The sequence below is a fragment of the Chiloscyllium plagiosum genome, chromosome 18 (genome assembly GCF_004010195.1).
Source record: "Chiloscyllium plagiosum isolate BGI_BamShark_2017 chromosome 18, ASM401019v2, whole genome shotgun sequence".
NCBI lineage: Eukaryota > Metazoa > Chordata > Chondrichthyes > Orectolobiformes > Hemiscylliidae > Chiloscyllium > Chiloscyllium plagiosum.
In genome coordinates this window covers 54164972-54182864 of record NC_057727.1, presented here as the reverse complement: position 1 = coordinate 54182864, position 17893 = coordinate 54164972, and the positions used below count along the sequence as shown (strand labels likewise).

At 40.2% G+C, this 17893-nt stretch overlaps 1 protein-coding gene across 1 annotated transcript in view; it reads right to left on the bottom strand.

The window, feature by feature from the left end:
- The window catches only part of LOC122559103 (protein bassoon-like), a 505982-nt gene extending 501973 nt beyond the window's left edge, over window positions 1-4009 (bottom strand). Inside the window, exon 1 of the mRNA XM_043708396.1 lies at window positions 3828-4009. Within this exon, the coding sequence (XP_043564331.1) occupies window positions 3828-3955 (128 nt within the window). The 5' untranslated portion in view covers window positions 3956-4009. The remainder of the gene's footprint in view (window positions 1-3827) is intronic.
- Between the last annotated feature and the right edge of the window lie 13884 nt (window positions 4010-17893).

Sequence of the window (17893 nt, the reverse complement as noted above, 5' to 3'; positions counted from 1 at the left end):
GTGACTTTATAGAGGTTTACAAAATCATGAGGGGCATGGATAGGATAAATAGACAAAGTCTTTTCCCTGGGGTGGGGGAGTACAGAACCAGAGGGGATAGGTTTAGGGTGAAAGGGGAAAAATATAAAAGGGACCCAAGGGGCAAACTTTTCACACAGAGGGTGGTATGTGTATGGAATGAGCTGCCAGAGGATGTGATGGAGGCTAGTACAATTGCAACATTTTGGAGGGATATGGGCCGGGTGCTGGCAGGTGGGACTAAATCGGGTAGGGATATCTGGTCGGCATGGACAGGTTGGATTGAAGGGTCTGTTTCTATTCTGTACATCTCTATGACGTTATGACCAATACTGTACATGCCTCATTCCTGATGAAGGGCTTTTGCCTGAAACGTCAACTCTCCTGCTCCTTAGATGTTGCCTGACCGGCTGTGCTTTTCCAGCACTACACTCTTCAACAGTACTCTAGATGTTGTCTCACCAATTCCTGTACATCTAAAGCATAATCTACTACTTTTGGATTCAATTCACCTCACATTAAACAATAACACTTTGATTAGCTTTCCTAATTGCTTCAAAAGATCTGGTTTTGCAGCAATTGCTGGCTGCACATTTATTGGATAGTGATACAATGAATGACTCAAATCAGATTGAAAATTCTTCTATTAAGCCAAATATAATTAATCACTAAAAATTCAGAAATAACATTGATAAAAGCTTTAAAAAAACACCAAAAGAATCAAGGGGTTCAGAAAGGTCACTGGACCCAAAATGTTAAGTTTGCTGTCGGACCTGCTGAGTTTTTCCAGCAACTTCTGATTTTGGTTTTGATAAAAGCTAAAATAAATACATACATTTTCTAGAGAATCTCAGCAGGTCTGGCAACATCTGTGAAGAGAGAAATAATATTTTAAGTCTGATATGACTCTTTCAGTCTTTTCAGAATTCATAGCAGATTCATAATGTTAATTATGTTTCTCTCTCCACAGATGCTACCATATCTGCCGACTTTCTCAAGCACCATCTTTTTGTTTCAGATTTCCAGCATCAACAGCATTTTGCTATTATTTGATAAAAATTAGATGTATTTGCCATGTTGTTCTATTCCAAATGTATTTAAGCATCGCAATTTTGACATTTTTATGTTTCTACCACGTCACATCTACCTTTGCTTTCACATATAAGTTAACATGTTTATGTTACTACACTCGAATGCCAGCATTCAGCATCGTTCTGTACCATTATAATTAAAATATATTTTTAAAATGGCAAATGTAACAACAACTGAGGCTAAATCTTGTGATTTTATTGCAGCATTGGGACAATATCAGTTCTTTCGTCCTATATCAGCATTGAAGGGAACTCAGTCATGTCACGGCTGGGGTGTTAGAATCAAACCTAGCATTCCCGAATTTAATTTACATTCATCCCACTGTCATTTGGAATGATGGACCTTCAGCAACAATACTCAAACGTCAGACACGCTCTGGTTGTAACGTCTGATTCTTAAGTAATACAGTGAGTCATAAAATCCAAAATGCAAATTATTTTTCGTCTTTATTGTACTATTTTAGCTGTTTCAAAGGATCAAAATCGTATGAGTAACACGAATTGTAAAGCCTGTGCGTTTTCGGGCGAGAGTGGTGCTGAAATGGACAGCTCCCAATGTCGCTCCTCCGAGCGCGCAGAGATTAGACTGTTTTGGACAAATGCTTGGGTCGTTCATAAACATGCATACAGAAGCTTAAAGCCCTCTGCTTCAACACCAACAATGAACCCTCAAAATCTACAGCTTCTGTGGAGTTATACTCATGCGGAAACAGATACTATCGCTGATTAGAGAGACATGGGTGCCCAGCTGATTAAAATGTGGTTCTGAAATAGACAGCTCCCATTAGCGGAGCGTGCGGTGTTTCAGCACCATCCAGAGAAACAAAATGCAGCGATAAAATGGAATTGAAAGAGGCAGCTCTTAATCAACGGCACACGCTGCTTGGGGAGATAGTGCTGACAATGTCTGCACCAAGCGATCATCGTGCGCTTAGAACGGAACTGGAACATCATGATTATATTTTTTTCAAAGAAAGCTTCAATAATGATCATAGAACACGACATGTATCAGCAGATTACACCGGGAGTGAATAACGAACATTGGTGGCAAAGAAATCAGTTTTCTCCTCATATTTTAAGCGAGGCAGTTTTGCACTCGAATGTTCTGCCTGGCTGCATTCGGCCGAGCACTGAAGCTAGTAATTGCCGTCAATGCTGCTTCAACTAAGCAACCCAACAAATATAACACAAACAGCTGTCAATACATATACACTTTACCCAATTCTTCACTCAGCTATCCTCAGAGTTCATTCTTCTTTACTCCGATGGGAATACTGGCGGCCATAAACAAACCTGGAGACCTCATTTGTAGCTCATAAATTTTAGCACTGCAAACATCATATATCAAGACATCTAAAGATCAATGTATGAATGACTGTTTGAATCATACATCAATCTTGCTGGGGGGAAAAAAGCGAATACCGAAAGATTTGCTGCTCTTGGTTGGTTTAATAAGAATCAACAAAAAGTTAAACTATTGCCAGCCAGCACTGTGGCCGGTGGTCTGGTTCTGAAAGGACAGCTAGTTCTGGCGCCGAAACTCCAGCTGTCCTGATGCGCAGTCAATCTTTAAACCGATTCATAGTTGATTTCTATTGTGGAGCTCTTCGCTCTGTTCCCTCTTCAAAGTTGCACTCTTTACTGCAAGGTTTTCAACAGCCCCGTCACCAACATGTCAAAACAGCTGAACAACCTTCAAGATATGATTTTTCAGCCACACTTGGGAGGTTCAATCAAGCACCTCCCTGACACTACATAACATTCTGAAACATCGTCTCCTACTCTCCCCCCCCCCCCCGCCCCCCATCACTCTGTAATCCAAGACACAATCTGCTCCACCACATTCGCGTGAAAACCATTAAACCCAAACACATCACTCCCGAACACTTACAGGGTCGACCGAAAACAAATCCTGATCCATCTTTCTATAGTGTCGGTCTGCTCACTGTCTCCTTGCTCACTAACTCTGCCCCTGGGTACCGTTTTCTATTTGATTATTTCTGCACCTCTGGCTTGTCTGTTTGCTTTCCCTACTGGGTGACAGCTTCCTGTTGCATTTCACTCATCGTGAATTGCAGCCGCGGTAATGCCCTCCCTTTCGGAATCCAGTGGCATTTTTTAAAAAAAAAGCCTCAACCACCGAAGCGAATACTACAGCTGGCTTTGTGAATTCACATGTTCCCTTTCGAGTTCGCTGCCCTTTCACTGGTTCAATACAACTCACCCGTCCCAAAAATCCCATAATTATGAAGGATTCGTGTGACTCAGGGGCTGCGTGCAGGTGAATAGTAGGGGAGGCAAATCAGTCTTGGTTGCTGTCCAGGCAAAGCTTTTCTATACTGCAATCCAAACAGAACAGGAACAACAAACATTTATAGTGTGCCCCGAGCGATCGCTGACTGTGGGGCGTTTGTATCCGATAAGTATCTCTGCAAAAAAAAAACTGTTTGAAACAACTGAGTGCGGGTTGCAAGCCTGCCCCCGACCAGACTCACTCAAGCCCTTCTGTTGCCGGGCTGGGAGCCACCTTCTGGCTCTGGCTGTCCCTGAACCTCCGCCCTTCTCCAGCGGGGGCCGGCCTCGGCCTTCTCGGTCAGCACAGGTCACCGTGATCGTGCCAGGGGAAGACTGGCTCGGTCGGTGTGTGTGTGTGCGTGCGCGCTCTCTCTCTCTCGCTCTAGCCCGGGAATCCCCGCTCCGCCGCCCCGCTTTACTCACCTGCCGGCCGCCGCTGCCCGTCCCCCGGGCGCTCCGTTCGGGGCCGCGGGTGTTTTCAGTGGCGCTGCAGCCGGCGCCGAGATGGGGGGCTCCAGCTCGCCGGTCTCCAAGCTGTTCTCGTTGCCCATGTCGAGCGAGGGCTGCCGCTCAGCGAAGCCTCCCCTCCGCCATCAAAACCATCTTCTCCTCTCCCTCCCCCCCTCCCCAAAATCCCTGCCTCCCCAACGAGGCCTCACTGCGCCTGCGCGCACCGCCCCTTCCCACCAGGGAGCAAGCGGGCAGTACTGCGCCTGCGCTCTGTCTTCGTAGCCCCCCCGAGCGAATTAATTGAACTGCGCTTGCGCATATTGGCAGAGCTCTTCCTTTCCCACCCCCGCCGCGACTGCACACCGTACTACGCCTGCGCTCACCGTCCTGATCTGCCAAACGCGGGAGACAGCACTACGCCTGCGTAGTTTGTCGCCGGCCCTCCGAGGCGGGTGACGGAACTGCACCTGCGCAGATTGTTTCCCTCATCTCCGAGCGGGTGACGGTATTGAGTTTGCGCAGAGTGCCCTCTTTCTTCCCAGCGGCAGGAGTCTCTGCCGATGGTCTCCTTTCTCTGGCCGTGGGCATGCCCATTTCATTTTTTTCCCTGCGGCCCTATGGGGAGTAGTGGGCATGCGCAAAAGTCTCCCAGTTGACTCTTCTCGCCAACATTGTTCTTATGAATGAGTGGATTAGTGTGGTCTGCACGCAATCCTTTTAATCTCCTGTGATACTTACATGGCTCCCTCCAACTAACAAATCAAATAGAATTCCAGAATACCCTGAATGTACTATACATTCTGCAGCTCTTTATTGGCAGGACATCTCCATGGTTCCAAGATCTCAGGAATTTGCATATGCCAAGGCAAGCCCCATTATTTTTCGAAATGTCAATCCTTATAATCCTTCATTCTCTTTCTGAACTGAATGTCTGTACTAAAAGGATTCATTTCGTTTTACAAGCCCCTACCCCCACTGTATTCAATTATTTGCAATAATGCGATATAAACACAGTTTTATTTCTTGGTCATTGGAAATAGCTTCCTAGGTGAGAAATGGCTGAGAAAAATAATTATGTAGCTTTTAATCATATGATTTGGTAAATTTCAAACTGCTTTCACGTTTTAACGTCGTTTTTGTGGCAAATAACGGTAAAGCTGTACTTTGTATACAGTAAATTGGATGCCAGTTATTCTGGTTTTAGATACGACAGAATAATTGCCAGAATACCTGAAGAACTCAGAAGGGTCACTGAAACCGAAACGGATGCTACCAGACTTGCTGAGATTTTCCAGCAATCTGTTTTTGTTACTCAAAGAACTCACTGACTTTAAGATTCTGCTAACTCAGGATGTTTCTTTATTTTTGAAAAGAATGAAAGTTTAAGGCGCATAACGCAACAAGATTTCGTTCTTGCGCCAAACATTCACCCAACTTGCACTTTTCTGCCGACATCAGCCTAAAGCACAGCGCCCTCTACAGAGTATATGCTAAAATAAAACGCACAACTGATGCTGAGGATCTGAAACAAAACCAAAAATTGCTAGAGAAACGCAGTGGGTAACCGCACTCGCAACGTTAACTGCTTTCTCTCCACAGATACTACCAGACCTGCTGAGTTTCTCTATATGTTGTCTTTTTGTTTCAGATCTTCAGCATTTGCAATTCTTTGAATACGATATTCAAATTTGCACGAAAATAAAACAATGTCATTGAGGTACAGAACAAAAATATCAAGATTAGATTCAGAGAGTTGGAGACAGAAATGAGAAATAATTTCTTAAGAATGATAATGTATTTGTTTAAATCGTCAACAAAAACAAAAATCTGGAGGAAGCTGACTTTGAACATATAAAATGTTCAGTTCTGGTAAGGTTGTTTGACAGCAAATGAGACTTTCTGTTGAAGGGCTTATGCCCGAAAGGTCGACCCCGCTCCCGCTCTTCGGATGCTGCCTGACCTGTTGTGGCTTTCGGGCATCACACTTTTCGCCTCAGACTCTCCAGCATCTGCAGTGCTCACTTTCACCTAGCAGTTGAGACTTACCAGGCACTTACATATAGCATACATTGGATAGATATGAGGGCATTATAAGAATTTTATATTCTTCAATGTATTTGAATAGTGAGTGAGGCAGCAATATGCTGATTCCAGAATTTTTGGAGGAGCAAAATATGTATGGCAGCATTTCTAAATGAAATTGTATGCAAATAATCACTAAAAGTTGCTAATGACTTGCAATTAGAAACTGAAAACGTACTAAGGTTCATCATTATTTTTGCAGTAAAACCCAAACCATTACCTTTGACAATGCAGCACTTAAACCCAAAACCAGCTAAGTCAAACTCTGGTACCTATCTAATGGACTGCCTAGCTTAATATCCCAGAGGATTACAAGGATTTCTCTTGCATGCATTGTAAGTTGTTTTGAGCTTTTAGTGGCAATGTACTAAGTGCTCTCCAAACTAAAAGGCTTGATCAACTCATAAATTGTGAAGTTTTCCTGATAAAGGATAAAGTTCTGCTGAAAAGTTTGTCTCAACATTTCCTGATGAAATACCTTGACTCAAACTTGGAACTTTTAAATTGCCATCTGAGGTGTTGCAAAAAAAGGGGAAGTTGCAACTTGTCTCTCTCTTACAACTTAAAATGTTTATTTTTCTTAATGTCTTATATTCCCTCATTGCATGAGTTAATAAAGAGAATTCTTCAAAAAGGATCTTAATAGTATCAACTGAGGATTAGGTGGGGAATTGGGACTAACTTCATTTCTCAACAGGAAGCTGGTATGGACCTGAAAGACAGAATTGCCATTTTCTGTGCTGAAAATGACTCAATTAACTTACAAGAGTATTTGTTTCACAAATCACATTGTTACATGGAATTCAATAATAGACAACTGTAAAAAAAAAACTGGAAGACTAAAAACAATACACACCAGTTGATGTGGAGGCAGACTAAAGGCTGGAAAATTTGCATCAAGTTGCCAATGCACATACTATAAATTTGCTATAGCCAAAACCTTTCTGCAAATTTAATGGCTCAGTAAACAATAGCTGTTACTGTATTGGCAGGTTTCTAGGTATGGTAAGAAAATGTCTATAGATGCGAGTGTTGTGTGAAGCAGGCTTGTTCAATTGATAGAGAATAAAAACTGCACTACTAAACTAACTTTGCAAACATATTTTAAATACTAACAACTTCACTGATGCTAATATTGTTGAAATAATCATATCTTACTGGTGTTACAGAACGTAAGCATCAACACGATGGATAGTGATACTAACCATCTTATCCTGTTCTCTGGTTGTAATGGCTTTGCTTTGTACAAAGTCAGCTGCTAAATAATCTATAAAAACAAGATAACATCTAAGAAAAACAAATGTTAATGATTCAAATCAGTAAATTCAGGCAACATTGAATCCCATCATTACTTATTCAGAGGGACCCAACAACCTAAATATCCAAAGTATTAATTGGTCCAAGTATGGATGTAGGTTTGTTCGCTGAACTGGAAGGTTCATTTTCAGACGTTTCATCACCATATTAAGTAACATCTTCCGTGAGCCTCTGGACGAAGCATGGCTGATGTTTGCTGCTTTCTATTTATATGTTTGGGTTTCCTTTAAACCCAAACATATAAATAGAAAGCAGGAAACATCAGCAGTGCTTCATCCGGACGCTCATTGAAGACGTTACCTATTATTGTGATGAAACGTCTGAAAATAAACCTTCCAGCTCAGTGAGCAAACCTACATCCAGAATCTCAACTTGAGCTAAAAACCTTCTCAAAACTTGCTGGTCCAAGCATATTAAAATATCCAGAATTGTATGAACAGAATTGATAGACAATACCATCAGTGCATCTTTTAAACCTGAGAGTTTGCAGAAAACAAAAGTCAGGTTCTTCAACAGAACAGGCAAAACTGCATTCAGGCTACTTCTATTCATGCAATAACAGAATTTGGATATTTGCATTAAACAGAATTTGGGCCTGTGAGAATGAAGCACCCTTTCCACTACAGGAAAGAATCCAGTTATTGGATGTTCGGTGATTTTGGCTTAGCTGTATGTGGTACAAGTCTGGCTCATTCCTTTTTTTCTGCTGTGTGACAATCATTCAAGTCATCACCTTTGTCACCTTTGTTACCTGGAGATTAGAAATGGAAATGGACTATACCCATAATTATGAAATGTTCTATAGAATAAGCAGGGAACTACCCCATCATTCTCGTACTAAGGCCAGCTTTGCTGCATTAAGTCATTTGTGGTATGCAAGCAAGGTTCTGTTTCAGATTCTATCCATTTCCAGTATTCTGAAGGCTGGGTCTATCCATGCTCATATTGACTGCTTTATTCAGTTGGACCATGTATGCAGAAAAACACATTTGACCACAAGTAAAACAGATAGTGGTGTCCTCAAAATAACTTAAAGGCCATACAGAAAAAGGAAATGCTGGATCTTGTCAAGGATACAACAGCTGGTTGCTAGACCGATAGTGAAAATGGCCCACCATATCAGATTCTAGTGTGCACTGGAGTCTGAGTATCACTGCACACTGTCCTCAAGATGGTCAGGATGGTGGAGAGACCAAAGTCTTCTAGGTTATGCTTTTCAGAAAGACTTACTGAAAGAGATGCAGGATTCTTTGTGGAAGTATATCCTGAGCAGCTCTGTAACACAGCACAGCCAATTAGACAAAAAGCAACTGCTGCTCGAGCACCAGGAACTTGGTGAAACTGATTCATTGGTGTACCCAAATTTTATTTGTCTCCCATTGCAAGGAGCTGCCCATGATTGAGAACACTGTGTTCTGAAAAAAATCACAAGATTTAGGATTATAGGATGCACTAAAGCTCAGGCAGCCACTGTGAAGTCTCAATGAGGAGAGACTATATTCTAGATTCTCCTGCCAAAGGACAGTGAGGGAAGGGAGCCAATGTAAAACTCCTCAAGACTTTTAAAGTTGGGTAAAATTCTACTGGGCCATAAGGCTGATCTCTCCTTAGAGAGAGAGAGAGAGAGACTGGTGGTGATTTAATGTGAGGATCACCATGCCTCAAGCAAGAGGAGGGGTTGAGAAAGAAAGTCTTTCACAGTAACCTCAGTCAGTGCAGGAATTAGCATTAACTCTACATCACAGACCAACCATCCAGCCAACAATGCTATCTGACCACAGGCACTACAGACTATTTTAAATCAACAATAAATAGTAAATTGTAAATATGAATTGTGATTGTAAATATAATGAGATAACTCAGAATGCAAGAAAACTGTAATGGAATAAATTAACCTGTGTTGCACTTTTATAACATCATGTGTGAATAATTGAATTATTTCAAATTTTATGAATAATACATACTTATGTTTTGAAAAAAAAATTGGGAAAATAACATCAATTACATGTCTGCTCCTTGGGCTGTAGGATCGACTTCAGATCATTATGACAGTCAAAGCTGAAAAAGGTAAGGAGCATCCAACAACAATAGAAGCTTTCTATAGTAGAGCATTTTGACTTATAAATTATTCAGACAACTTTTTATGCTTTCCATGTATAAAACACATAAATGGATCAATTCTACTGAGTTTATTTAACAATTATTATGAACAGGAGACAAAGTACAAACAAAATTGGCACTTTATTTTTTTTAAACATTATTATTTGAAGAGTTTTCCAGAGTGTTTCAAACTGAACAAATACTACTTACTTAAAACATAATATACATATATTTAAAAAGATGATTAATCTGAGAGTAATAGAATGTTCAATAACATAAAGAAAAATAATTTTCACTTATAAATGTGTTACAAACCTTCATGGCTAAGCAAAAGCAACATGTGTTTAAATTGCAAGGTTATCATAGTAAAATATCTGTGGCCAAAACACTTCTTAGGAACATTATCAAATGGAATTCTATTTCATTCTTTGTGAATTATCAGCCTTAATTGTCCTGGGAAATTTCAATCTGCTTCTTATAATTTGTTTCAAATCTTTTAATATTGTACTGGTATTCCATAATAAAAGTCACTGAAAAATTATTGGGTTATTTCAATAATAAAGCAGGAAGATAGATCTCTTGTTTAAAAAACAAGTCTTTCTGTTTCCTTACTTTAAAAATAATCTTTTATCTCCAATTCTATCAACTCTTTCCTTGCACAATGCTTCGAATGAGCACGATTAGCTTCCAGCAAGAGACCTATGCTATTTTCTATTAAATCACTAATTTTAAAAAATGCCTCTATCACTCTTGCAAGTCAAATCAGAGAAATTCACAAGAGTCAGGATACCGTTTACCAAATATGGACTAGGTACTTTTCTCCATTAAGATAATTCCTAATTACTTAATCATCCCAAATATAAATATGGTCAGCAAAATCATGTGTTAAGAACTTACGTATATCTGGGAATATATTAATCTTTAGCCATTTAAATCTGCATTGTTTACCTAATCAGATTAGAAGCCAAATTTCCACGGCTTGACCAGCTAGCAAAAAAATTGGAAATTCTATTCCAAGTTCTTTCTTCACTCCCCAAAGCTTTTCCATTATTTTAAAGGCAAGCCAAGTGTGTAAGGGAGCTCTCCACTTACCTGGATGGGTGCAACTCCAACAAAACTCAAGAAGCTCAGCATCATCCAGGACAAAACAGCCTGTTTGGCTTGCATCTTATTTGCCAATTTATGCAGTTGTTTTACCACGAGCACATTGTGACTGCAATGTTTACCATCTACAAGATGCATTGAAAACAATTTGCCAAACTTTGTGAGCACCACTCAAACATACAACCTCAACTACTGAAAAGGACAATGACAGTATCAGAGTTAGCTGACTTGGAAATATGTCATAATTGCTTCATTGTTGTTTGGCTAAAATCCTTGAAATCTCTCCCCAACAGTTACATGAACTGCAACAATGAAGATCTTCTCAAAAGTAATCAGAGAGGGATAATAAATACTGAAACTGACAACTGTACCAATATTTCATAAATTAATTTTTAAAAATGTGTTTTGAAAGTTTGTGTGGTCCCAACTCAGGAGAATGACACAATGTTCAATAAAGAATATAACTCCCTGGGTACTGACAGTGTATCAAGCTACTAATCATTAATATTCTGTAGTGCTGTTGACCTTCTGGTTCAGGTATCAATTATCAAGTGTACTGAAGAGTAAGCATTTCATTTTGGAGCTAACTCAACACCAGATTGGTAGTGTGATTTAGCCCTCTTCATCATCTTTGGTGTTATTGTATTGCCCTTAATGGGGTTGGCAACTGAATTGAACAATTGGAAACATGGGGGATTTAGTGGTGCTGGTTAAGAGGTGAAAATTGCCACTGTGAATTGGTAGTGTGAAAAGCATGTCTGGATATTAAAAAAAACACTAAACTGGTCCAGTTCATCTCCTCTATAACTATATTTCCACTCAATCCTGATCACAACATGGACACATGACATATTAATCAAGGAGTTGAGGTACAGAGCAACAATTGACTTCCTTAAAACCAAATCAAAGTAAACATTGAGTATAGTTTACTTGATGTTCTGCTATCCAATCTGCAGTGTCAAGTAGCCTTTGTCCCATATTTTAGAATTTTCTCATCTGGTATTTGACACCAACAGAGGGACATGTTAACACATTGGGGTCATTCCTTCACAAATTCTGCAGTCCTCACTCTGAAGAAGTGTTTCAATCCATCTCTAGAACTTCAACAGATGACATAGCTGAGGTCAGTCAGTAACTTGCCTTTATAAATTGAGAGGAACAAACAGTCCAGCTCTCTCCCAAAGCACAAAATAATAAAATCAGAATAAATAGAATGTGTATTACTTCTATAATAAATAGCGAGTCTGTAAAATGCAGTGTATTAAATATGATATGACTGCAGTTTAAATCACATGGTTGGTCTGTGCAAATCATTTCTCATGAATCCCTTATTTGTCAATGACCACAATGACCACTGATTCTCTTTGAATAAGTAATTTATAACAAGGTTCTATAATGCACAACAATATCCATTCATAAGTCTCAAGAGAATAACACACTGAGGCATGCTCAGGATCATAATTTAAGACCTTCAGAGAGTAAATTGCTTGAGGTTTCAGGTATCCTTTCAAGCTTCTAATTCCTGATGACTTTGTAATATATTTTAGTCTGTATTATGCAAGACACACAGATAATGAAACAAATCTTCATTTATTACAATTTGCATCATGTGGTACCAAATTGCTTCTATCTGAGTTGTGTTGCATTATACCAAGTAGTGTGATTCATGAGTTACGCTTACATGTGCAATCTGAGTGATTTGGAATGTCATTAAATTATCCATCAATGCCATTACTTCCAAATTTCTTCAACATAACAATATTCTTATATTACTCAGAAGGAATATCAAATATTTTGATGTCTACAAGGAAACTACAATACATTTTAGTATTGAAATGACATTGAAAAACTGTTTGCGCGTTGGTCTCCTGCTTTATTATGTCATCCCCTATCAGAATACAATGATAAAATAATGACATCTTACAACAAGGATAGCATATATAGGATCTATTTTTGACCTTGAATGGAGATATATTTACTGCTGGCAGGGTCAGTAACACCATTCCAAGTTGTTAAATATCACTTAGCAGTTCCAGGTTAGGTCTTAGCTCATGTTTGTGTTGGGTATCAGAAAGTGATCCACAATTCAATTGCATTGCTAAAGTGCAATTTTCATGGCATGGATGTATTATTTTGTTGGAAATTTTAAACAAGACCCAACAAAGTTAAATGTAATAATGAACTGAAAAGGGGCTGTGTGAGTGGTACTTTCAACACATAGGATGAATTGCAAAGAATTTCATGCTGCCAGTCAAAAGCGGGTTCTGTATAAAATTTTGCTCTTAAGCAGCCTCTAACGACCAGATGAAAATATCAAATACTAAAATCAGGAGATACTGCTACACATTACTATTTTCTGGCTGAGCTAATGTGTTTTACAATAATTAAAATATTGTACAAGTCAGTTGAAAACTGTTAACCCAATAGATGTATAGGTCAGTGTATGAATGAAGTAAAAGACCACAGTTCTTCAGATCTCATCATGTATAATATAGCCAGGTTCAAAGGAGATTTCTACAACTGAATCATCTTGAAAGCAGAAATGAAACATCCAGAGATGTGCAGGTTAGGTGGATTGGCCATACTAAACTGCACATTGTGTCCAGGGATGTGCAGATTAGCTGGATTAATCATACAAGGTTACAGGGATAGGGTACAGGGATATGTCAGGGTGGGATGCTCTTTGGACTCAAAAAGCTGAATGGCCTGCTGCCACACTGTGGAGATTCTATGCTTCTATGAAAAATTAACAAAAAGGAAAGCACTGGAGAAAATTAGCAGGTTTGGCAGAACTTCATCTGATGAAGGGCTCTGGACTCAACATTAACTGTGTTTTTCTCTCCACAAATATTGCCAGACCTGATTAATTTCTCCAGCACTCTTTTTTATTTCAGATCTTCAGTTCTTTGTTTTCTATTACTGCAAAATAAAGCTGTTCTGATTAAAAAATGATGCATTGTCTGCCGTTGATTTTAAAGCATTAGAACTGTAATATTCAGTCTGTGGGTGAGGCAGGGAATTTTAAGAAACTTTAGATATCACTTTCCCACCCATTCCTAGTTCCATTTCCCAATAAATATCTCACATTACCAGTGGCAGACTTATAGAGTCATAGAGATGAACAGCACCAAAACAGACCCTTTGATCCAACTTGGCCATGCTGACCAAATATCCTAAATTAATCCAGTCCCATTTGCCAGCACTTGGCCTATACCTCTCGAAACCCTTCCTATTCATATACCCATCCAGATGCCTTTTAAATGCTGTAATTGTACCAGCCTCCACCACTTCCTCTGGCAGCTCATTCCATACACGGACCACCTCTGTGTGAAAAGAATTGCCCCTCAGGTCACTTTTAAATCTTTCCCCACTCCTATGACCTATCTAAATCTTTAGACCTATGCCCTCAGGTTTTGGGCTCCCCTACTCTGGGAAAAAGACCTTGTCTATTCACCCGATCCATGCCCGTCTTGATTTTATAAACCTCTATAAGGTCACCCCTCAGCCTCCGATGATCCAGAGAAAATAGTCCCAATCTATTCAGTTCCTCCCTATAGCTCAAACCCACCGACCTCTGCAACAGCCTTGTAAATCTTTTCTGAACCTTTTCAAATTTCACATCTTTCCTATCGCAGGGAGACCAGAATTGAACATAGTATTCCAAAGGTTGTCATGCCCAATGTCCTGTAAAGCAGCAACATGACCTCTCCCAATTCTTATACTCAATGCATTAACCAATAAAAAAACTCAGTAATATAATTGTCACAGAGCTTGCATCTAAGACAAATGAGAGTGAAAGAATTATTGAACCTGAGAGATCACTGCACCACTTTTGAATTTACAAAATATATTCCCTTCTAGCATCTCAAAAACAACCTACAGGGGAGACATTGCTGTTTATATTGCTATTTTTATGGTGACTATGGGCTCTGATAGAACTATCAATTTCATATTTATTAGATACATGAGGCTGAGGCATTCAATGTCAATAAGTCTGCCCTCCCGAACAAAGACTATCCTATGCTGCAGTGCCATCTACTGCATGATTGCCAGCAGGAAATATTGCAATGTTTTCATTTAGCTTAAAGCAAAGATACCCAAAGCTTTTACCTTCATGGTCCTTAGGGCTTAACGTAGAAAAAAATCTTGATCCTATCCTTAGGGTTGAGCAGTGGCAACATTTACAGTTTCTACAAACAATAATAAAAAAAATGTGGATTTTATAATTCCTAGTCTGAATCAAGAGATGGTAATACAATAGAGTACATATCTACATACTCTTGTTTTATTGTGCAGATCTCTGAAAGGTGCGATATCTTTAAGACATATGGTGCTTTTGTACAAGATGTTTCCATCTTAACCTTTTTACATTCATAGCCAATCAATTATCATATAATTCCTACAATGTGGAAACAGGCCATTTGGCCCATTGGATTTGTACCAACCCTCCAAAGAGCATCCCACCCAGACGTAGCCCCTGACCCTATCCCTGTAACCCCATATTTACCATGGGCAATTCACCTAGCCTGCACATCCCTGTAAAATGGGGCAATTTAGCCTGACCAATCCACCTAACCCACACATATTTGGACTGTGGAGGAAAGCGGAGCACCCAGAGGAAACCCACAAAGATACAAGGAGAGTGTGCAAGCTCTATACAGACAGTCTCCAAGGCTGGAATCAAACCCAGGTCCCTGGCACTGTAAATCAGCATGCTAGACACAGAGCCATTGGTCCATCCATTCATACAATGGAACTGTAATCCAAGTAAGCAAATCAGCTAGACTGTACATTTAAGCCTGAGACAGCATATTAGTGCACATATTGTTAATGAACTTTTAGATAGCTGGCTCAATAACAGACAGAGTCTCTGTGGTACTTTTTTTCATTTCTCATCTACATCTATATCCTTTAGCTATTTGGAAGAAAACCTAATGTGCTTTTCAAAAAAAAAATGAGAACAATTTGATTTGTGAACTCAAAGGTGAATTTAATTAATCACTCAGTAAAATAGCAAAGAAAGAAATGATTGTCTACATTATAAAAGCAGACTCTCATTCTCCTCTAAGTATTGGGTTGGCACTATCCTAATTTCAGGAAGCAGCCAAACAGCCAAGGTGATTACAGCAGCCATTTGACTAACTCACCATTTCAACCACTCACGTGTAATGAGTTTGAAATTCATTGGCATTCCACCAAGTTATCTTCATGGAATTACTTTAAGCTGGTTTGATTATATGCACTTAACAAATTCCCAGCTTGGATTTATGATTTTTTTTGTTTGTTACAGTTCCTATTTAAACAGCTATTGATGCTGAACAGAAAACTGGAATAAATGGCTAATTATGCAGCCTAGCATATCTTTGATATTCCTTTGAGTGCTATGTGTGGTTTCATTGTAAGACAAAAGCTGAAAGAACTGCAGATGCTGTAAATCAGGAACAAAAACACAAGTTGCTATAAAAGCTCAGCTGACCTGGTAGCATCTGTGAAGAAAACTCAGAGTCTGTTTTTTGAGGAAGGGTCACTAGACCTGAAACGTTAACTCTGATTTTTCTTCACTGATGCTGCCAGACCTGCTGAGTTTCTCCAATAACTTCTGTTTTTGTTACATTGTACGATGACAGCTCCTTTATTCAGGAATCTGAAGTGCTGCTTCAAGATTCAGACATGACTCAATTTTACTTTTTTTATTGGCTGGGTGTCATTTCTTCCCCATTTTCTTGAATGTTTCTCTTGTGAGGCCTAGCAGTCTTTCTTTGCAATATTGTCCTGAACTCAAACAGCTACACCACCCATGTGGTGTCCCTCTCCAATGCTAGTCCAATTTACCACACACCGTACCCAGAAAAGTGTGCCACTGCTAAGATATCTCGGAATAGACTGGCCTCCCTCACACTCACACCATCCTGAAAGGTTATTACACACCCGGATAAGTACTGTCAGTCCAGCATTGTCCTGTACATTTCGTGACATTTGGTCCAGATTTGGCAGAAAAGAGGAAATTGGCACCCCACTTTGCAGATGGCCACCAGGAGTTTCTGATATATGGGGTGGTACATAGGAGGAGTGTCCTGTCCCCAAGGACAGGCAAAGGAGGTCATGCTATCTAATCCTGCCAGTCTGGACTGAGATTTCACCCAGGTCAATGTAGTCTCAGTCATCTTGAGGAATGCCCATCAATGAAGAAAGAATGTCAATGATCCTTTTCACTTGGCCAGAATAAGTGCCAACATCTACTTTCTGCAACTTCACACTCTACTGTAGCAACCCAGTTCAAGGCTCATGCCCTACCACTCTCATTATTTCATGTAAATTTGCCTCACTCACTCTCACCCACCGTCCTAATCTTGCATGGTCTTGGTTCTGCCTACACACTCGCTTGGGGCACCTCATCATCTTTCAGCAATTTGCACCAATTAACAGATGTGCCACCTATTTTCATGTGACATGATCCTTCCTTTTCACTCACTGCAGGAGAAAGCAGCCCACAACATCACAGAAACAGCAAAAACAGATGGTGGCCTGCCTGACATTTACTTCCTTGGACTGAATGAGGAGACAGTCATGATCCTGACTACCTGAAATGGCTGACTAAATGTGCCCAAGTCTTGGACTGAGGGCAGAGGTTGTCCTTTACTTTCTGTTCCATGACCCCCTCACTGAAGGCTGTCTCCCTGGACTTGTCTGACCACAGCTGACAATGGTGACAACCTTCCAGACTTTGTGTCTGTTCTGAATGGCAAGGCAGGACTGAAATACTGTGCCCAGTAGCTCGGGCTGGGGAGACAAAGCACACAAAAGGCAACACGAGGCAAGGAAGCTGTGATCATCCAGGTGGACTCAAGATGAGTGAGCACTAAGAGAACAATCAAGCATTTCCGAGATGCAGCTTGGTCTAATCCATGAGTTCAGTGCCAGTCCCTGCACATAAATATTCTTGAAACAGCCTTTCTATGAAGTTACCAGTGTGCCCAGAAGTCCAGCTTTAAAGTCGTTTAAAGTGCAGGAGTACCCTGTAACTGGATCGGGGAGATGTCACGAGGGTCCTGAGAGTCTGGCATGTGTTGAATGTTAGGGGCTGGTGGTTGACAGGTGGTGAATGCAGTCAGTTCTCTAGACCATATCCTGGGATGTTGTTGCTACACGTGCTAAATGGTGGTCCAGAGGAACGAAAGGCAACTTGGAATTGCCACAGACCCACTCTGACTTTCATACTGGAAATTCTCAGCATCTAGATGTAGGTTTGAAAAGTGCATATTAACAAAACGAGATGTGCACCGAAAACAATAACAAGCAACCGTTCTTGTTAATAGGCATCTATATACTGGGTGGTGAAAGTCTGATCTCAGCGTCCAGAACTCAGTTGGAAAATGCAACGAATTGTTGCCGACATTAAGAAAGGCTTTGCGGGACTTCTCACATGATTTTCCCAG